The sequence below is a fragment of the Pungitius pungitius genome, chromosome 7 (assembly GCF_949316345.1).
Source record: "Pungitius pungitius chromosome 7, fPunPun2.1, whole genome shotgun sequence".
Lineage (NCBI taxonomy): Eukaryota > Metazoa > Chordata > Actinopteri > Perciformes > Gasterosteidae > Pungitius > Pungitius pungitius.
In genome coordinates, this window is record NC_084906.1 from 18,680,119 (window position 1) to 18,696,738 (window position 16,620).

At 50.1% G+C, this 16,620-nt stretch overlaps 1 protein-coding gene across 2 annotated transcripts in view; it reads left to right on the plus strand.

Annotated features, from left to right (window-relative positions):
- ssbp4 (single stranded DNA binding protein 4) overlaps window positions 1-15,440 on the plus strand; it is an 18,335-nt gene extending 2,895 nt beyond the window's left edge. The window contains exons 2-13 of one of the 2 annotated variants that reach the window (XM_062563356.1): window positions 5,423-5,506; window positions 7,059-7,185; window positions 7,307-7,374; window positions 8,147-8,211; window positions 8,714-8,759; window positions 8,874-8,909; window positions 9,028-9,082; window positions 10,187-10,257; window positions 10,779-10,857; window positions 11,279-11,307; window positions 11,773-11,874; window positions 13,398-15,440. In XM_062563356.1, the coding sequence (XP_062419340.1) occupies window positions 5,423-5,506; window positions 7,059-7,185; window positions 7,307-7,374; window positions 8,147-8,211; window positions 8,714-8,759; window positions 8,874-8,909; window positions 9,028-9,082; window positions 10,187-10,257; window positions 10,779-10,857; window positions 11,279-11,307; window positions 11,773-11,874; window positions 13,398-13,478 (843 nt within the window). In that variant the 3' untranslated portion in view covers window positions 13,479-15,440. Of the gene's footprint in view, window positions 1-5,422; window positions 5,507-7,058; window positions 7,186-7,306; window positions 7,375-8,146; window positions 8,212-8,713; window positions 8,760-8,873; window positions 8,910-9,027; window positions 9,083-10,186; window positions 10,258-10,778; window positions 10,858-11,278; window positions 11,308-11,772; window positions 11,875-13,204; window positions 13,361-13,397 lie in introns of those variants that run through there. The other variant, XM_062563357.1, reaches the window with a different exon arrangement.
- The last annotated feature ends 1,180 nt before the right edge of the window (window positions 15,441-16,620 follow it).

Here is a 16,620-nt window from a genome sequence, read left to right on the forward strand (position 1 = left end):
TCCCGATCCCCATGTACTAAACGTGGCAGTTCCTATGAGAATGGATACTAGATATGGACTTTATATTTTAAAACAATGTGAAGGAGACTAAATCGAAGGAGAAATCTGAATAAATAAGAGAAAGGGCTTCCATCTGAGGGGAAGAAAATGAGATTAAATGTGCTCTTTGAGACATTCATGCAGCCCACCTGTCACATGATGCCTTTGTTGGCTTTACTTTGTGATCCACACGACAAACGTTTTGTACTTAATGCGCTCCATTAGGTCTGTAAACCAGTTAGGGTGGGGCCGCCTCTCTCTCTGCTAAACTGGGAAAGGCTCCTCTTGACAAAAACAAAAACAAAAAGTCCAAAGTCAAGGGCGGCGTGTTTTTCCTGCAGGTAATCATGGCTCTTCAGGGAGAAGAGCAAAAAGCACAACAAGAGGATTAGCTTCGATTACCCGTTAAACAACAAGCAACCCGGATATCAAAGGTCCATCTGAGAGCGAATCAGGGAGACATCTGCTCCGTAATGTGCTTATCAAAGGTACCGCTCAGAGGTGAAATGGAGAAGGGAAGCGATTGGGTGGTTCTCCAGGTGTTTGTTTAGCGCGGGGTCAGGTGTCAAATCCCGCCGTGTGGTCGGGGGTCGGGAATGACGGAGGCCGCCGGAGGAGACTCTGGTCGATGGACGGGAGACGCGCGTCTCAGATGGTCCCCGCGCCGTGGTGGCACCCGTAGTGTCTCGTAGTGTCCCGTAGTGTCTCATAGTGTCTGATAGTGTCTCGTAGTGTCTCGTAGTGTCCCGTAGTGTCTCATAGTGTCTGATAGTGTCTCGTAGCGTCACGTTGTGTCTCGTAGTGTCTCATAGTGTCTCGTAGTGTCCCATAGTGTCTGATAGTGTCTGATAGTGTCTCGTAGTGTCTGATAGTGTCTCGTAGCGTCACGTTGTGTCTCGTAGTGTCTCATAGTGTCTCGTAGTGTCCCATAGTGTCTGATAGTGTCTGATAGTGTCTCGTAGTGTCTGATAGTGTCTCGTAGCGTCACGTTGTGTCTCGTAGTGTCTCATAGTGTCTCGTAGTGTCCCATAGTGTCTGATAGTGTCTGATAGTGTCTCGTAGTGTCTGATAGTGTCTCGTAGCGTCATGTTGTGTCTCATATTGTCTCATAGTGTCTCGTAGTGTCTCATAGTGTCTCGCAGTGTCTCATAGTGTCTCCGCTCGTCCTCCAGAGTCCAGCGCCGATTCTCCTCGAACGCCAACAGACTTAAAAAAAACACACCAAAAAACATGTGTGTTGGTGGGACTTCCTCTGCGTGACAAGAGGGGAGGAGTGGGGGGGGGGGGGTCACGCATGTACACGGATCATTTTGGGGGGGAAATGGCTGTCGGCGTCTCGCGGCCTTCCTCCCTGTGGGAGGAAACACCCCCCGGTGCACACAATGAGCGAGCAGAAGAAGCAACGCCGCTCTCAGGAATGTTAGCGAGGAATGACAATGAGTGTGCGCCCAGCGTGTGCATGTGTGTGTGTGTGTGTGTGTGTGTGCGTGTGTGTGTGTGTGTGTGTGTGTTTGTGTGTAGCTGTTCCGCCCCGTCTTTGTTTGTTGTGTTCAGTGATGCAGGCTGCTTTGTGTTCTCATTCCCTGTTTGTGTGTGTGTGTGTGTGTGTGTGTGTATGTGTGTCCAGTAGTTTGACGGAAGTTACACACTGCCCTCTAGTGTAGGCCGCTGTAAAAGAATCAGTTGATTCCGTCTCTCTCTGTGTGTGTGCGTGTGTGTGCGTGTGTGTGTGTGCGTGTGCGTGTGTGTGTGTGCGTGTGTGTGTGTGTGTGTGTGTGTGTGTGTGTTAGTGGTCCATCCATAGTGTGGGTCTTAGTGTGGGTCTTCTTTAAGCTGAAATGAGTGGTGGGGGGAGGGAATGGGGGTTGTGTTGTGTTGATGGGTTTGTGGTACTGTGCCAAGCTGTTATCTCCTTAGCCGGGTAGAAAATGATTTTATTAATTGCTTCATTTAACGCTCCCCGTGTCCCCCTCCTCCTTCTCCTCCCCCTCCTCCTTCTCCCCCTCCTCCTTCTCCCCCTCTCCTACACGTGTACACAAACAACACACACACGTACCGCGCACACACACACTCCAGCCGAGCTACTTTTCAAACTTGCCCTGCGTAGACCTCTGTGGCAGTTTGAAATGCTCCCCCCCCCCTCCCTCCCTCCCTCTCTCCCTCCCTCCCTCCCTGCAGGGACCTGTGGAGAGAACAGTATGGCCATAAAGGCCATATGCTGCCCCATTCAGATGTAATGGCAGGAAGGCCCAGGGAGGCCCAGCCAGAGGAGTGATGCTCCATTATGGCACATTATAGAGAGGATCAAGAGAGGAGCGCTGTGTGTGTGTGTGTGTGTGTTACCCACAGAGCAGGGACTGTGTTCACACAGTCACATTGTGGGGACTTAACGTCCGTTTGGGGACAGAAAGCTGGTCCCCACCAGATGTACTGTTGAAGGTTAAGGCTTGGTTCTGGATGAGAGTTGGTTAAGGATGAGGTCACGGCTGCAAAAGGTCGGGGTTAGGAATATAGTGGCAATGGTTACGGTTCTGCTCCACAAAATGTCAGTAAATACTGTGTCCTAGAACTAGGTTGTGTGTGTGTGTGTGTGTGTGGAGGTGACGCAGACCGCAGTAGCTGGATCAGTGCAACCAGACCCGGCAGCGGTGTCTTGTTAGACACACACGCGCGCACACACAAGCACACGCTCAGACCGGCACGTCAACAACAATAACCTCTGAGGTCATAGCAGAGCTAGCGCTGCATTAGCCCCAGTGTGAACCTGCTGAGAGACGGAGCGAGCCGGTACAGCTGGTGTCAACCACCCAAAACACACACACCACACACACACACACACACCGGACCGCAGTGGCACCGGTCACGGACGTCATCCCGAGCGCACTGTATGCACAACTGAATAAACACTTCCTAGATCGTTGAATAGATTACCAGCCGGTTAATAAGTGGCTCCATTGAAGACGCCGCCGCTCCTCAGACGAGCCGTTCTCACGGCGACGAGATGAATGCGATCAATGAAACGGGCCGTGTCCCTTTTGAGGAGATGAATGAGGAGGACTGCACGGGGGGTGGGGGGGGGATCAGGTGTTCAGTTCAACTTTATAAACGGCAGTTCCAGAGATTCATCAACCTTGACTTTCCCCTTTGACGCCGCACACGGCGTTCTACGGTTCATGCGGCGTCTTCCTGATTTGATCTGGTTCCCCGTCATCGCCGACTTTTGACAGAAATTCCACCAAGAAATGAGCTCTTATTTTTGTGTTTGAATCTTTTCCGTGATGGCGTCAGACGTCGAGAAAACACATTAACTCAGATTACTGCATACCATAAAACCATGATATGCATATATTTAATATAATGTGGAAGTCACGTCACTAGAGCTGAGCGCCGTATTGAGGGAGGCGAGTCCATCGAAAAGCACTTATCCTGCTTATGAGCATTGTTGTTTTTCACGTGGATGCACGAGAGCCCGTCTCTTCTGCCAGAGCGAGGGGGTGGGGGGGGGGGGGGGGGGGGGGGGGGGCGGCGTTGCATCTGTGCCTGTGGGAACGCACCTCGTTTCAAGCTGTCAGTCAAGCCGTGTTTGTTTTCCCACCGTGGCAGCTCCCACTGGTTCCCGGTGCTCGACTCTGTCGGCACGCCGCCGTGCCAGCAGTGAGGGAACAGAGGAGGAGGAGGAAGAGGAAGAGGAGGAGGGGGGGGGGGGGGCAGTGGGCAGGGTGGGAAAGTGAGGGAGCGACAGAAAGGGGGCGGGGTTTAAAAGGAGCGTGTGTGTGTGTGTGTGTGTGTGAGGTGCAGGTGTCTGTCCAGGGTAGTAGATTACGTGTGTGTGTGTGTGTGTGTGTGTGTGTGTGTGTGTGTGTGTGTGTGTGTGTGTGTGTGTGTGTGTGTGTGCGTGCGTAAGCGATGCAACAACTGGTCCATTATTCAATGTGAAACTAATAATCGCGACAATTGTGAAAAAAGGCCCAAGTCGCTGTGTGCATTTTGCCGTAAACAGAACACAATTACATCCATTTTAAAGATTGCACAGTCACATAACATCATGTAGACAGTGGCTTTAAGTCATTTTATTACTATTTGCTGGCTCCAGCCTCTCAGATATCAGGTATTTTAGCCTGTTTTTATATGGTTACATCATCGTAAATTAAATTGAATGTCCTTGAGACTAAATTAGCTATTTCAATGCTGTGTAAATATGCACACAAATTTCACGTTTTCACGTCACCAATTGCTCAAATTTCTGGAATGAACAAGTTTAGCACATTTATTTAAAAGCAAGTGTTCAAACGGAAATGTTAAATAAACACAGGAAGCCTTCTTGTGTGTACACGTATCTATTAATACGTATGTACATGTCTGCCAGAGAGTGTGCGTCTGCCTGTGTGTGTGTGTGTGTGTCAGGTTATATTGCGCATGGATAATCCCCTAATCCTTCAGCGTTTCACTGTGATGTTAGACTCACACCTGTTGAAGTAACAGCCCTCAGCAGCCCCCCCTTCAACACACTATAGCGTACATGCACACACTCAGCACCTGAGAGAAGGAGATCCTGCTTTCACCTGTGGAAAAAAAGAGGGGGTTGGGGGGGGGGGGGGGGATATCATACTCGCACTCATCACCACTCAGTCGCACCTCTCACACACGCCGGTGATGGCGGTGGCAGACAGCAGATAAGGTCCGGCAGTGGGTGGTCCTCTTCCTTCCTTGATGCTCAGGTGGGAACGGTTGTGTGCGTTGGAGCAGCTGCTGCTGGAGTCGGGAGGTCACGCAGAGACCACAAGGTCACCCAGACCTCTGATCCCCGGCGTGCACTTCACTGCGGCGCCTGAGTCCCACTGTTCTCCTTCGCGCGGGAATTCGGGAATCTCGAACGAAACTTCCTAATTAGAAGAAAATAACGTCTGAGTTCGTCGAGAACAGTTGAAAGACTTCTGCAGGAAACGTCAGACCAGACCAGACGATCGGCTTCAGCACGAGTTTGATGTTTGCCAGCAGTTGGCCGAAGACATAAAGGCCCACCGACCCTGCAGGGGACTAGAACGAGCTCCTGAGGAGACGTCGTGTCCACTTGAAGGGACGTTCACGTAAATTGTACCACATGAATGCAGCACAAATGCAGTGCCGCGCGTGGTCAATAACAGCGAATGTGTACCTTTAGCCGCCTTTTTTCACCCCAGAATCCAGCATCGTGATGTCAACCATGAGGAAAAAAGAAAGACATGTTTTAGAATACTGCAAATTAGTCGATGAAATCCTGAATGTTGATTTAAAGTCCCCCCGTCCCCCCCCCCCGTCCCCCCCGTCCATTGATTGAGCACCAAAAACATTTCTGTTCATTGACGTGTTGTTAAGTTCTTTTTGCTTTTTTTTTTTTACCCAGGGTCCCCCAGGATCTCAGCCGTCCCCTCACACGCAGCCCCCCCCACACAACCCCAGCAATCCCATGATGGGACCCCACGGACAGGTAAGACGCAAACATTGACGCGCCTCCCCTCGGCCGCCAACATCCTTTCTCGGGCGGGTGCGCGGCGGCCTCCGCCCCCCGGTGGTCGGCGTGAATAATTTAGCAGTGTTGCCCCCTCCCCCCCCCGCTGTGAGGAGCGTGAGGGGCATCCGGAGGGCCTTCCCTCAGCCAATGCACTCACCATCCCCGTCGTCCATCCGCGGAGCATTAATATTGCAGCGCGGCGCCGTGCACAGAACCAGCACAACATGGCCGAAAGGAGGGGACGGAGGAGGAGGAGAGGGGAGGAAAGAGGGGGAGGGAGGGAGGAGGAGGAGGAGGAGGAGGAGGAGGAGGGTTAAAAAGGAAGCAGTAGTAAGTCAGTCCTCGCCTCGAGGGCTTAAGTGGGATTATATAATTCGCCCTCTGCTTGCCCCCAGACGCGCACGAAACCACACGGAACGTCCCCGAAACGCACAACTCTCAGCCAATCGGCATTCAAAGCGTCGCGTTTCCCCGGGGTCGGGGGTTAATTCTCCTGATCTGACGCTGACATGTGGCTCGCTGGATGCGGGTATTTGTAGTTTGCAGCGGCGTCCTCTCATAGGTGATTCTGCAAACCATCTGTCCAGGGTGCGTTACATTATTCAGCCAGCCTGCTCTAGTCCCCTCTCCGCCGAGGCCTCTGCGTGGAACGTTGTGTTATGAATCACACCCCGCCGGCTGCTCAGGTGCTCGGTGAGACAGACGCGGCGAGGACGGCGTCCGCCCCGCCAAGCGCAGCTGCTACAAAGCGGGCACCACGTCAGGCTGTGGAACGCCTCGACTTCTCCGTCCTCCCCACAATCAAACCGCGCTGTTCCCACCGCTCCATCTCCTCCTCCGGTCCATGTTTCTCCCACATGTTTTCTCCCCTTCTCTCATCCGCCCCCCCCCCCCAACCCCCCCCCTTACTTTTACCCGAATGGATTTAACCACCTGAGGTCTTACTTTACAAAACTTAACGGCACGCCGCTCCTCTCCTCAGTGAGCAGCAGTTCTTCAGTACCGCAGCGCCCCCTGCTGACACGTGAAGAAAGCGCCTCCAAATTGTTCACTTATCGTTACACGTTATGGAGCTTTGTCGTCTGTCAACTTCGTAACTGACTTCATGTAAGAACGAGATCCGGCGAGATGAACTGAGGGAGTTTACGTTCAAACAAGGAGGATTCATCCGCGTGATTAGAAATCTGTTTAAACGCTTCGGCTGAATTCATTTGGTCTCGTTAAAGGTTGTGGAGAACAGCACCTTGATTGATTGATTCTCGTGATGAACCTCGCGCCATTGCCCCCTGTTGTGGAACTCATTGATTTTAACTGCTGTCTTCTCAAATTAGACGCTACATTCCGTGCTAATCAATAAGCTGTATTGTTCCACTCTGATCTCCGAGTGGTGGGAATTGCACACGAGTCTTGTGCAATCTCATGCGTATTTGTGATGTTTTATAGCCCGTTCATTAAGAATGCAAACGATAATTCTTCCTCTGGTGACCCTGGAATAAAACAATTCGTCCTTCTCTCGTCCGTCCTGCAGCCGTTCATGTCCCCGCGGTACCCAGGCGGCCCCCGGCCCTCCCTCCGTATGCCAAATCAGCCTCCTGGGAGCATCCCCGGGTCACAGCCGCTCCTACCAAACAGCCTGGACCCCACCAGGCCTCAAGGTATCGCCGAGGGGCGACGGCCTCTTTTTGCAGACCGGTGCTCTGAATGAGGACCTCGTTTATGGAACGATCCGAACGCCGCTTCCGTTTTAACGAGGCGCACTGTGTGTTTCCCCCGCAGGACATCCAAACATGGGAGGTCCAATGAGAATGAATCCCCCGCGAGGCATGGGGGGCATGGGCCCACAGGTAGGTCCCAGCGCCGTAGGGTGGTGAGGTCATGGGTGGAGTGGGTCGGTACCCGCCGTGCGTGCAGATCATCCGTCTTGGATGATTAGCTCGGCCCTGACCACAGCTCACACAAGGTGTTAAATCCCACCCCCACTGAGCTGGCAGCCCCCCCCCCCCCCCCCCCAAAAAAAAGAAAAGGAAACAATGGAGTCAACTTTAGTTTTCTCTTTTGTTTTTTTGGGGGTATCATTCACTGTAAAAGCGGCCTTTTGGAAATAACGTTAAGAAAAAAAACACATTTGCTCCAATCCAACGCCACCTCGCACACACACACACACACACACACACACACACACACAGTGACTCCCCCCGTGGCCCCTCGGCCCCTCTCTGTGCCACCCTGGCTCGGTGACTTTGGCAGTGAGCGCGCCGGCAGCTGGTGAGGCATCTGCTCGACAAGTGTAATCGTCTGCTGAACAAAACTCTTCCTCTGAGTGGGGCTGCTCTCTGGCCTCCCCCCTTTTCTCTCTCTCTCTCTCTCTCTCCCCCTCTCTCTCTCTCCCACACAAACACGCACGCGGACACACAATCGCACGCCTCGCAAACGCGAGCCAAACCCGCCCGCTGGGCGTCCATGAAAACATACAAGCAAACGCGGACGCGCAAACACACACGTGACACAATTAAGAGGGGCAGTTCGGGGGGGGGCGACGTTCATTGGGATTCAGCCATGAAGGGACGCCGCGCTGACTGCGTGCCCCCCCCTCTCTCTCTCTCTCTGTGTGTGCAGAACTACGGCGGAGGAATGAGGCCTCCTCCCAACTCCATGGGGCCGGGGATGCCGGGCATGAACATGTGAGTAAACTGGAGGAGATGTTTGTAAATGTGTGTGAGGAGCCGAGAGCGAATGTCCTCCTGCGTTCAAATAACAACACAAATAGAAAACATTGCACGCACAACTGCGGCGAGGGGGTTTTGGAAACAAACAGGAACTTGCTGCAGCGTTTTGGGGGTTTTTTTCACTCATGTTTTTGGACTAATTCAGGTGGATAAAGTACAGAGACATATTGCTTAACTGAATAAGTGGAGTAAAAGTACGACATTTAAATCTTGAATGAATGAACTTAGTTACGTTCCACCAGTGTAGATAAATATATAGAATACATCCTAGTTAGACAGTGTTGCACTAATACAGGAGTAAGTTTAGTTTTTAATTCATTCCGATTTCAACATACAATTGAGGATGTTTGACCTTTGAAATTGCCGCATTTCTTTCGATTCACATTAAGCAATGTATAAGAAAGTGAAGATGGCTTCTGTTAAACGTCTTCCTTTTCTCCTCCGTCTGCGTCTCCAGGGGTCCGGGGGGAAGAGGTCCGTGGCCCAACCCCAACTCCAACTCAGTGAGTCACCGTCTCTCTCTCTCTCTCTCTCTCTCTCTCTCTTTCTCGTGTTTGCAATAAGCGTGTTGTGTATTTCACCTCGGGGGGGGGGGGGGGGGTCTCCTCTCTTCACAGATAGCTTATTCATCTTCATCTCCGGGCAACTACGTGGTAAGTGGCCCCCCCGCCGCACGCCCGACGCCCTGTTTCTCCGCCACGAGTCGTAAAGCTAGCTGTCGTCACTCATGTCTCATCCCTCTTTTCGCTCTGCCCTCTCCGATCCCCTCAGGGCCCACCGGGCGGAGGCGGCCCGCCAGGGACTCCCATCATGCCGAGCCCCGGGGGTGAGTTCTGGTTCCTGCTTTGGAACCCGGCGCTTGAGTCTTGAGACAAGCCACCTGCCGTGCGAATATATGCACAGGGCCTGATTTGGGACGCATGGGTTGGAAGGGCGTCGTGTTTGGTGCGAGCGCTTTCTGGTCTCGGGCCCCGTTCTGCAAGGGACCGCGGCGCCGTCCGATGTATTACGAGCAGGAGGTTGGAGGCGCGTCTCCCCCCCCCCCCCCCCCCCCCCCCCCGCGGGCTGACATCCTGGGGACGTTCTGTTTCTGTGGACAGCCTCTTTTTTGTGTCCACTATTTATTATTTATGCACGCGCCTCTGTTGTGATACGTTGCCGGGGCGACCCCCCCCTTTTTCTTTGAAATGCTCCCGCTCACACGTACTAGGGAGGGGAAATATATTTCCACTGGAGCCGCCAAGGCTGTATGTGCACACACACACACACACACAAACCTCCCACAAAAATGCACACCGCCCACACAGAAGCCCCCCCCCACCCCCCCCTTCCTCCAGTCACGACAGCACAAGCTGGATTCAGGCAGGATCTCTCCACCACTTTGCTCGTCCTCGTGTCCGTCCCCTGTCACGCTGTCCTTCACTACGCTGTTTTTAAGTCGCTCACAACTTTCTACCCGCGGTGTCAGATCGAGGTCACATGACCCCTCGGGATCTCTTCGATGAATCTCTTGTGTTGCTGGTTCGCCGCGGTGTCCTTAAAGGAACTTCTGACTTCCTGATTGTAGGAATACGAGTGAATTGTGTTATGTCGATTGTACCTTGCAGGGCTCAGTGTTTCGACTGATTGACATGCAAATTCACTGACATTATGCACGGGTATTTATTTATTTTATTTCATTTAAAAGGGACCACGTACAGTTCAAACATAAATGTCACCATTTGATGCACTGTACCATATTTTACTTTTAGGCTCATTTGCATCTGTAGTACCTTGACACATAAAAAAAAAAACATTTAAGTGGCTTCTTTAGTTGTTTATTTAACTTACAGGTAAGAACACGTCTGTGCTCCAAATGAGTGCATTGTACAAACAGCAGAATTAAAGTGAAGGTACAGTACTGAAATGTTGTTGTTATCATCCCTCATAGATTCAACAAACTCAAGTGAAAACATCTACACAATGATGAACCCCATCGGCCCTGGTGGAAACAGACCTAATGTAAGTGATGTCTTTTTGTTTCATTGTTTGTGGTTAACAGTGTAAAAATCGTCTTCACTCTGAAGTGATCGGGTCATTCTCCCGCGGACGCCGTATGATGTCGACCTTGTTTCAAACCAAATGTAAATGTAGCGTCAACGTACTACACTACCCACAAACCAAAGGTGCAACAGCCTGTAACTCCCCGATTGGTGGAGCTCGCTGTTACCATGGAAATGCCAGTTAATGTGCGTGGCTGGGCGACCCGTGTGCATGCTTGTACACGCCGGCGCACGGTCTGCCTACGGGAGAGGTTCGCCTGTGTGGAGATATTTGTAGCGTTTATATACCTTTGCCTTAAAATATTTCAGGGATTTCTTTTAATGCACGAATTTTCCAACGGAAAATCTCAAATGCGAATGAATGTGAGCGCGTGATGGATCCCCGATGGTTTGTGCACACAGGAGGCCCTTTTAATGAACGTTCTACTCGACTCGTGTTACCCGTCCAGATAACCGAACCCCTTGCTCTCCCGTCTCTAGTTCCCGATGGGGCCGGGTCCCGACGGGCCCATGGGGGGGATGGGATCCATGGAGCAGCATCATATGAACGGATCACTAGGTGAGCAGCCCAGACGCTACGAGCTCCTGAGCACAGTGAAACCTGTTACTCTCCGGGAACAAAGGCCTTCGGAAGTGACAGTCTGCCCTCTGGTGGCCGGTAGAGGAAGTGTTCTCCTCCTCCTCCCCCCCCCCCCTCTTGGGTATTGATCACAGGTAAAGCAGATTAGCGGGGCCAATCGATCCTGCAGAGGGGGCGAGGTTGTGATCAGTGAAGCCGGCGAAGCTGCTGCTCATCTGTATCTGAAACAAACAGCTTAATTAAAGGCCGATACGGCGTGAGGGAGGGGGGGGGGGGGTTGTTTTCTACACGCGCCGGATGTCCTCCACTGGGGCTGAATGAGCCTGCGGGGACGCCGAGGATCACTTGACAGTTACCTCAGGGTGATTCGAGTTTCTGCTTTCTCCCTTTCTGATCACAGGCTCCGGTGACATGGACGGGTTGCCAAAGGTGAGACTGACTGTCTCTCTGACTGTCTCTCTGTCTCTCTGACTGTCTTTCTGTCTCTCTGTCTCTCTGACTGTCTTTCTGTCTCTCTGTCTCTCTGACTGTCTCTCTGACTGTCTTTCTGACTGTCTTTCTGTCTCTCTGTCTCTCTGACTGTCTCTCTGACTGTCTCTCTGACTGTCTTTCTGACTGTCTTTCTGTCTCTCTGTCTCTCTGACTGTCTTTCTGTCTCTCGGACTGTTTCTCTGGCTGTTTCTCTGGCTGTCTCTCTGTCTCTCTGACTGTCTTTCTGTCTCTCGGACTGTTTCTCTGGCTGTTTCTCTGGCTGTCTTTCTGTCTCTCGGACTGTTTCTCTGGCTGTTTCTCTGGCTGTCTTTCTGTCTCTCTGACTGTCTTTCTGTCTCTCTGACTGTCTCTCTGACGGTCTCGCTCTGTTCTTACTGTTTTGTTGTTCAATCCGTGTTGCAGAATTCTCCCAACAACATGGCGGGCATGAACAATCCTCCCGGCACTCCGCGGGACGACGGCGAGATGGCGGGCAACTTTTTAAACCCATTCCAAAGTGAAAGTGTGAGTACAGAAACGGAGACAACGTAAGCTGGGAACAAACGGCGAGACTTAATACCATCTCATTCAATCGTAAAAAGGCATAGAATGGCACACTTGGATCAATGGCATACCTGCACAAAGCTCCCCATGGTCGGATCAAACAAGCGGGATCACATTTTAATTTCCCCATCGCAAAGAGACTGAATACATTTAACACAACTGTGATTGCTCCATCTGGCCTTAGACTCAATCAGGGTGACGGAATTTAAATGCTGGGTGCTGATTGTGCCATGTGACCCGTGGCTGGTTTCACAAAAATAGACTGTGACGAGAACAAACTAATAGTCCCCCATCAGATAGACGTCTAAAGCTCAGTGTCAAGAGCATCATGAATAAAGAGAAGACAAAATTCCATTTTGACAAAGGTGAGATGTTGGTAATGAAGTTAAAACGCTTTTTATGAATAAACATCCAAATCGACTAAATAAACGACCACAGTTACTGCATGTATAAAAAATTCCATTTTATTCTCGACATTTCAACTCGGCTTTTTGAAGTTGTCGCCCGTCTTGGCGGACGTCACAGTAAAAAGAAGCAGCGTCTCGGCGGTGTGGACTCCTCGTGGACACATGTCCCCCCGAGTCCCTGAGACCTTCTCACCAGTCGCTGACCAACCACAGAATCCTGCCCGTCGTCTCCTGCTCTCTTTTTTTTTGTTGTTGTCGTTTCATTCCCGCCTGTGGTCTGCAGCGATTGTTACCATGGAAACGTGAGTCTTATTTCTGACACTGTCGCAGCCTGCATTCGACTAAATAAAAGGAAAAGAAATGAAGACTTTCCCTCCAGCGCCAGTGTAAAATATTCTTGTGAAACCGGCCTCGGGCTTATTTTGGCCTTGAAACCAGTCGTCGTGGCTAAATGGAGCCGACAATCAGTCCTGTGCGGTCAGGTTTCCCAGCTTTACCCGACACACACACACACACACACACACAGACATGAAGCATGCACAAACACAAGCATGAGACAGGAGCACACGATGCGCTTTCTCTGATGCATGGAGAGATTGTCGTATCGTGGTAACGACACTAATGACACTTTGCTACAGTATCTTCACTGTGTTCTGAAATTCTCTAACATCTTCTCCTTGGGCTGCTTTGCTTGCTGCTGGATTACTGAGGTTAACGGTTATGTGCAAAGAGGCTGCTGAACCCGGGCCTTTAGTTTAGTTTAGTTTAGTTTAGTTTAGTTTAGTGGTATTGCTTTCATCTTGAACTAAGTAGGATATTAAGTTCAATATCGATTTGGCTTATCTTTTCTTCCCTCCCTCTGTTTTTTCTCTCTCTCTTTACAGTATTCACCCAACATGACGATGAGTGTGTGATTTTTTATTTTATTTTATTTCTTTTTATTTCTTTTTCATCTCCCCTTTTCCCCAATCTCCCCTTCCCATCCCTCCCCCCCGGTGCGTCTGGCATTACCCTCGTCTCCCCCTTCTTTCCCCCCCCTCCTCCTCTTCCTCGTGGACGGTGTGCTGTGCCACACAGCCCCTGGGGATGCACCTGGAAAGCAGGACCCCCCTCAAGGGCCCCCACCCCAACGCCTGTAAAATGGGTTTAAGAACATGAGAAGAAGGGCCTCCAAACAACAGGAAGGGCCTCTCTCCGCCGCTTCCCCTCCTTCGCCTGCCGGTCCCAGACGCGGGGGCCCCCCCCGAGGACAGTGGGAGCCCAAAACTGCTCTGAGCCCGTCTTCCCCCCCCCCCCCCCGAACTTCCCCGAACCCCACCGCCCTCGTGACTGGCATTCGAGGCCCCGAACGATCCATCGTGATCCCAACGTATGAGGGCAAAAACTCCTGTGTCAGGAATGGTTAAAAAAACTACAAATTTAAATAAAACTGTTATAAAAATGTTATTCTGGGGCAAGAATTCAATATTTGTATTTTTTTTTGTTGTTGTTTTGATTGTAATATCATTGTTATAATTTCCATAATTGATACTATTCTACTAATGTAGTCTTGATTTCCTGTAAAGGGCACATTTGATCTCAGCAGCAGCAGATGGACAGAATAAGCACACACTCGGAGAATGCACAAGGATTTCCTGTTTACATGATTTTAAAAGCTCGTTTCGTCCGTCTCGCGTTGTTTCTCCGCCGCGGCCCTTCTTCGCTTCGCTCTCCCGGGGGGGGGGGGGAAACCCTCTCGCTCGCCTTGTAGCTCCAGTGTTTCCCACCTCGGTGTCCGTGGCCCCGTTTGCACAGACGCTCAGGGTGTGTCAGCGATCGAGGTGATTGGCCCCGCTCACCCATCTCGTCCGATGGTCTCGGCTCGAACTGCCCACCCCCCCCCCCGTTAACACGCATTCACCTTTGGCACAAAAAGTGTGTCTGCTGATGATCCCACGTCTACGTGTCTTGTCTTAATAAGCGGCCCCCGTCTCTCGGTCTCCTCGCTGTCCACTCGGCAGGAGGCGGGGAGCACGAGAGCATCTCTCACGGATCTGGACTTGTCTGTAAATACAACATATTTAGCTCGTATTGTGGTTGTTTTATTATTTGTTATTTACACGTTGTCTGTGGTTGCTTCCCATCCATCCACCTTGTTTTTTTAATTTACACCTCACCGCGGAGTCCAAGTGGCCCTGTCCTCCTCCCGGGGGTTCATTCTGATCTCTTGCCAATGTCTCCTGTTTATTGGGGAACGGGAGAGAGTTCTGGCACCTGAGACCCACTCCGTGAAGCCGGGGGGGTTGAACTCGGGAGAGATCCTGTGCGACCCAATTATCCTCGACGGGAAAAATGGATCCAGAGCATCGGGAGGACCGAGCAGCCACATCAGTCCCAAAGACCAGGAGCAACAGCGGTGGAGTGTTCTCACCGGATCGTTTTTTTAAAACATTTTTATTTGAAGTGTATTTGACTGAGAAAATGAAAGCCCGTAGAATCTGCACGCAGGAGAAAAGCGAAGCATTTTGGTTTGGTTCCGTGCCCTCGGCCCGATCGACCCTTCTGTCCCGGTTCTTCAGAAGTGACGCGGCGGCCCTCACTCACGTCACGGCCGCCGCGTTCCAACCGCCATCGCAGCCCCTGTGGGATGGAAACACTCCCCATGTGTAGTGACACACACCTGCCCTCTTTCCTCCCACCCCTCACCCGCCCTTCCACCCCCCCCCTCCCCCCCCCCAAAAAAACGTCTCCCTACCCCTCTCTTTAATTTTTTCTTTTATTTTGTTTTTGTAAATACTGTATAATGCATTTTGATATCATTGACATGTTTTGATATGTCAGTCACTACCAATGAATACAGCTGAAAGTAAATTATAAATAAAACTGTCCAAGCTTGTGGGGCTATATTCCCATTACAAATGTATAGAGTGCAGTAACACGATGAGTGCAGACCGTATGCTAGAGACGTGCATGGTGGGGAGGACAGGACAGAGAGAGGACAGGACAAAGAGAAGCAGACAAGCCGTGGCGTCCTCACTCTGCCCTCGTCTCCTTATGTTTCAGTTCAAATGTTACTATTGGCTTTAAATAATCATTTTTCCAAAGGGCATCTTCTCACAAAAACAAACAAACAAAAAAACATGTGACCTCTATTGCAGTTTTTAATATGAAGGATTTTTATCAATTTAAGAAAACTTTTAAAAAGGTAAAAATACTTGAGAGAACTTCATTTTAAGTTAAGACTAGATCAAAGAGTCACTGTGTCCTTTGCTATTGGCTCCTGTACAGCTGTCTCACTGGTCCTCTCTCAGTCCTCTGTGTATATCGATCGTTGGCCATCTCTGTACTTCTATTGTGATGTATAATACTGTACCATTTGGAAGAGTTGCCGGCTAGGCGGGGTGGTCATGTCGAGTCAGGGTGGGGGGGGGGGGGGGGGGATATAAACGATGCTCCTGCACCATCCATGCTCCTTTCTGATGACACGGCAGTATTCGATATGAAGCAGTCCGTCTCTTGGGTTTGCTTTGTATTTTCATGGTAGGGTAGTTCGGAATCTTGTCTTAGGGACTTAGGTGTCTTGTGTAGTTAATAAAGATGTTCTTTGTATGTTTCTTTATATTGTAAAGTTTCTTTAGACTGAAAGAAAAACAGATGATTTGCTTATCAAAAAAGAAACGATGCATCAATAATAAATGTCATTTGATTTTTCCTTGCTGTTTGAATCTCTTCCTCTGAGCATTTAGCTTTTAGCCATTGTGCAATACAAAAATACGTTTTACAGGAATAGATCAAGTAAGCATGTTTTATTATGTTCATATTTTAAAAAAACAGTGTCAGACTTTGGAAATTCAAATATTGGTATTTTTATATTTTGTATTAGTTAAGATGAATAAGATCTTTTTTTTCAATCAACCTGATTAAATCAACCTGCTTTATGACAAAATAAGGACAACAAAACAAAAAGGACTTCCTGTCTTAATGGTTATAAAGGTTCCCTCTTGAACTTTTACCGTCTCTATAATTTGCACTTTTTCCTTAATCACACCTCTCAAAAAGATTAATATTTTTGAATTTACACAGAATTATTAAATCCTGACGCATCCGAGAGCTATAATAACGCCATGTATTTAGTGACCCTTTTGCCTGGTTGGTGTTGAAGCACGAAATAATCCTTGAGACGTCACCAAATGCCTTTGGTTGTAATTTATTTTGCAATGTAATTGTAGTTTCTTAAAAGTCCACCTTTCCTACTCGAAAATGAAAGTAACACAACACTGTTTACCACTATAGATAAACCATCAAAAGATCCTATCACGTT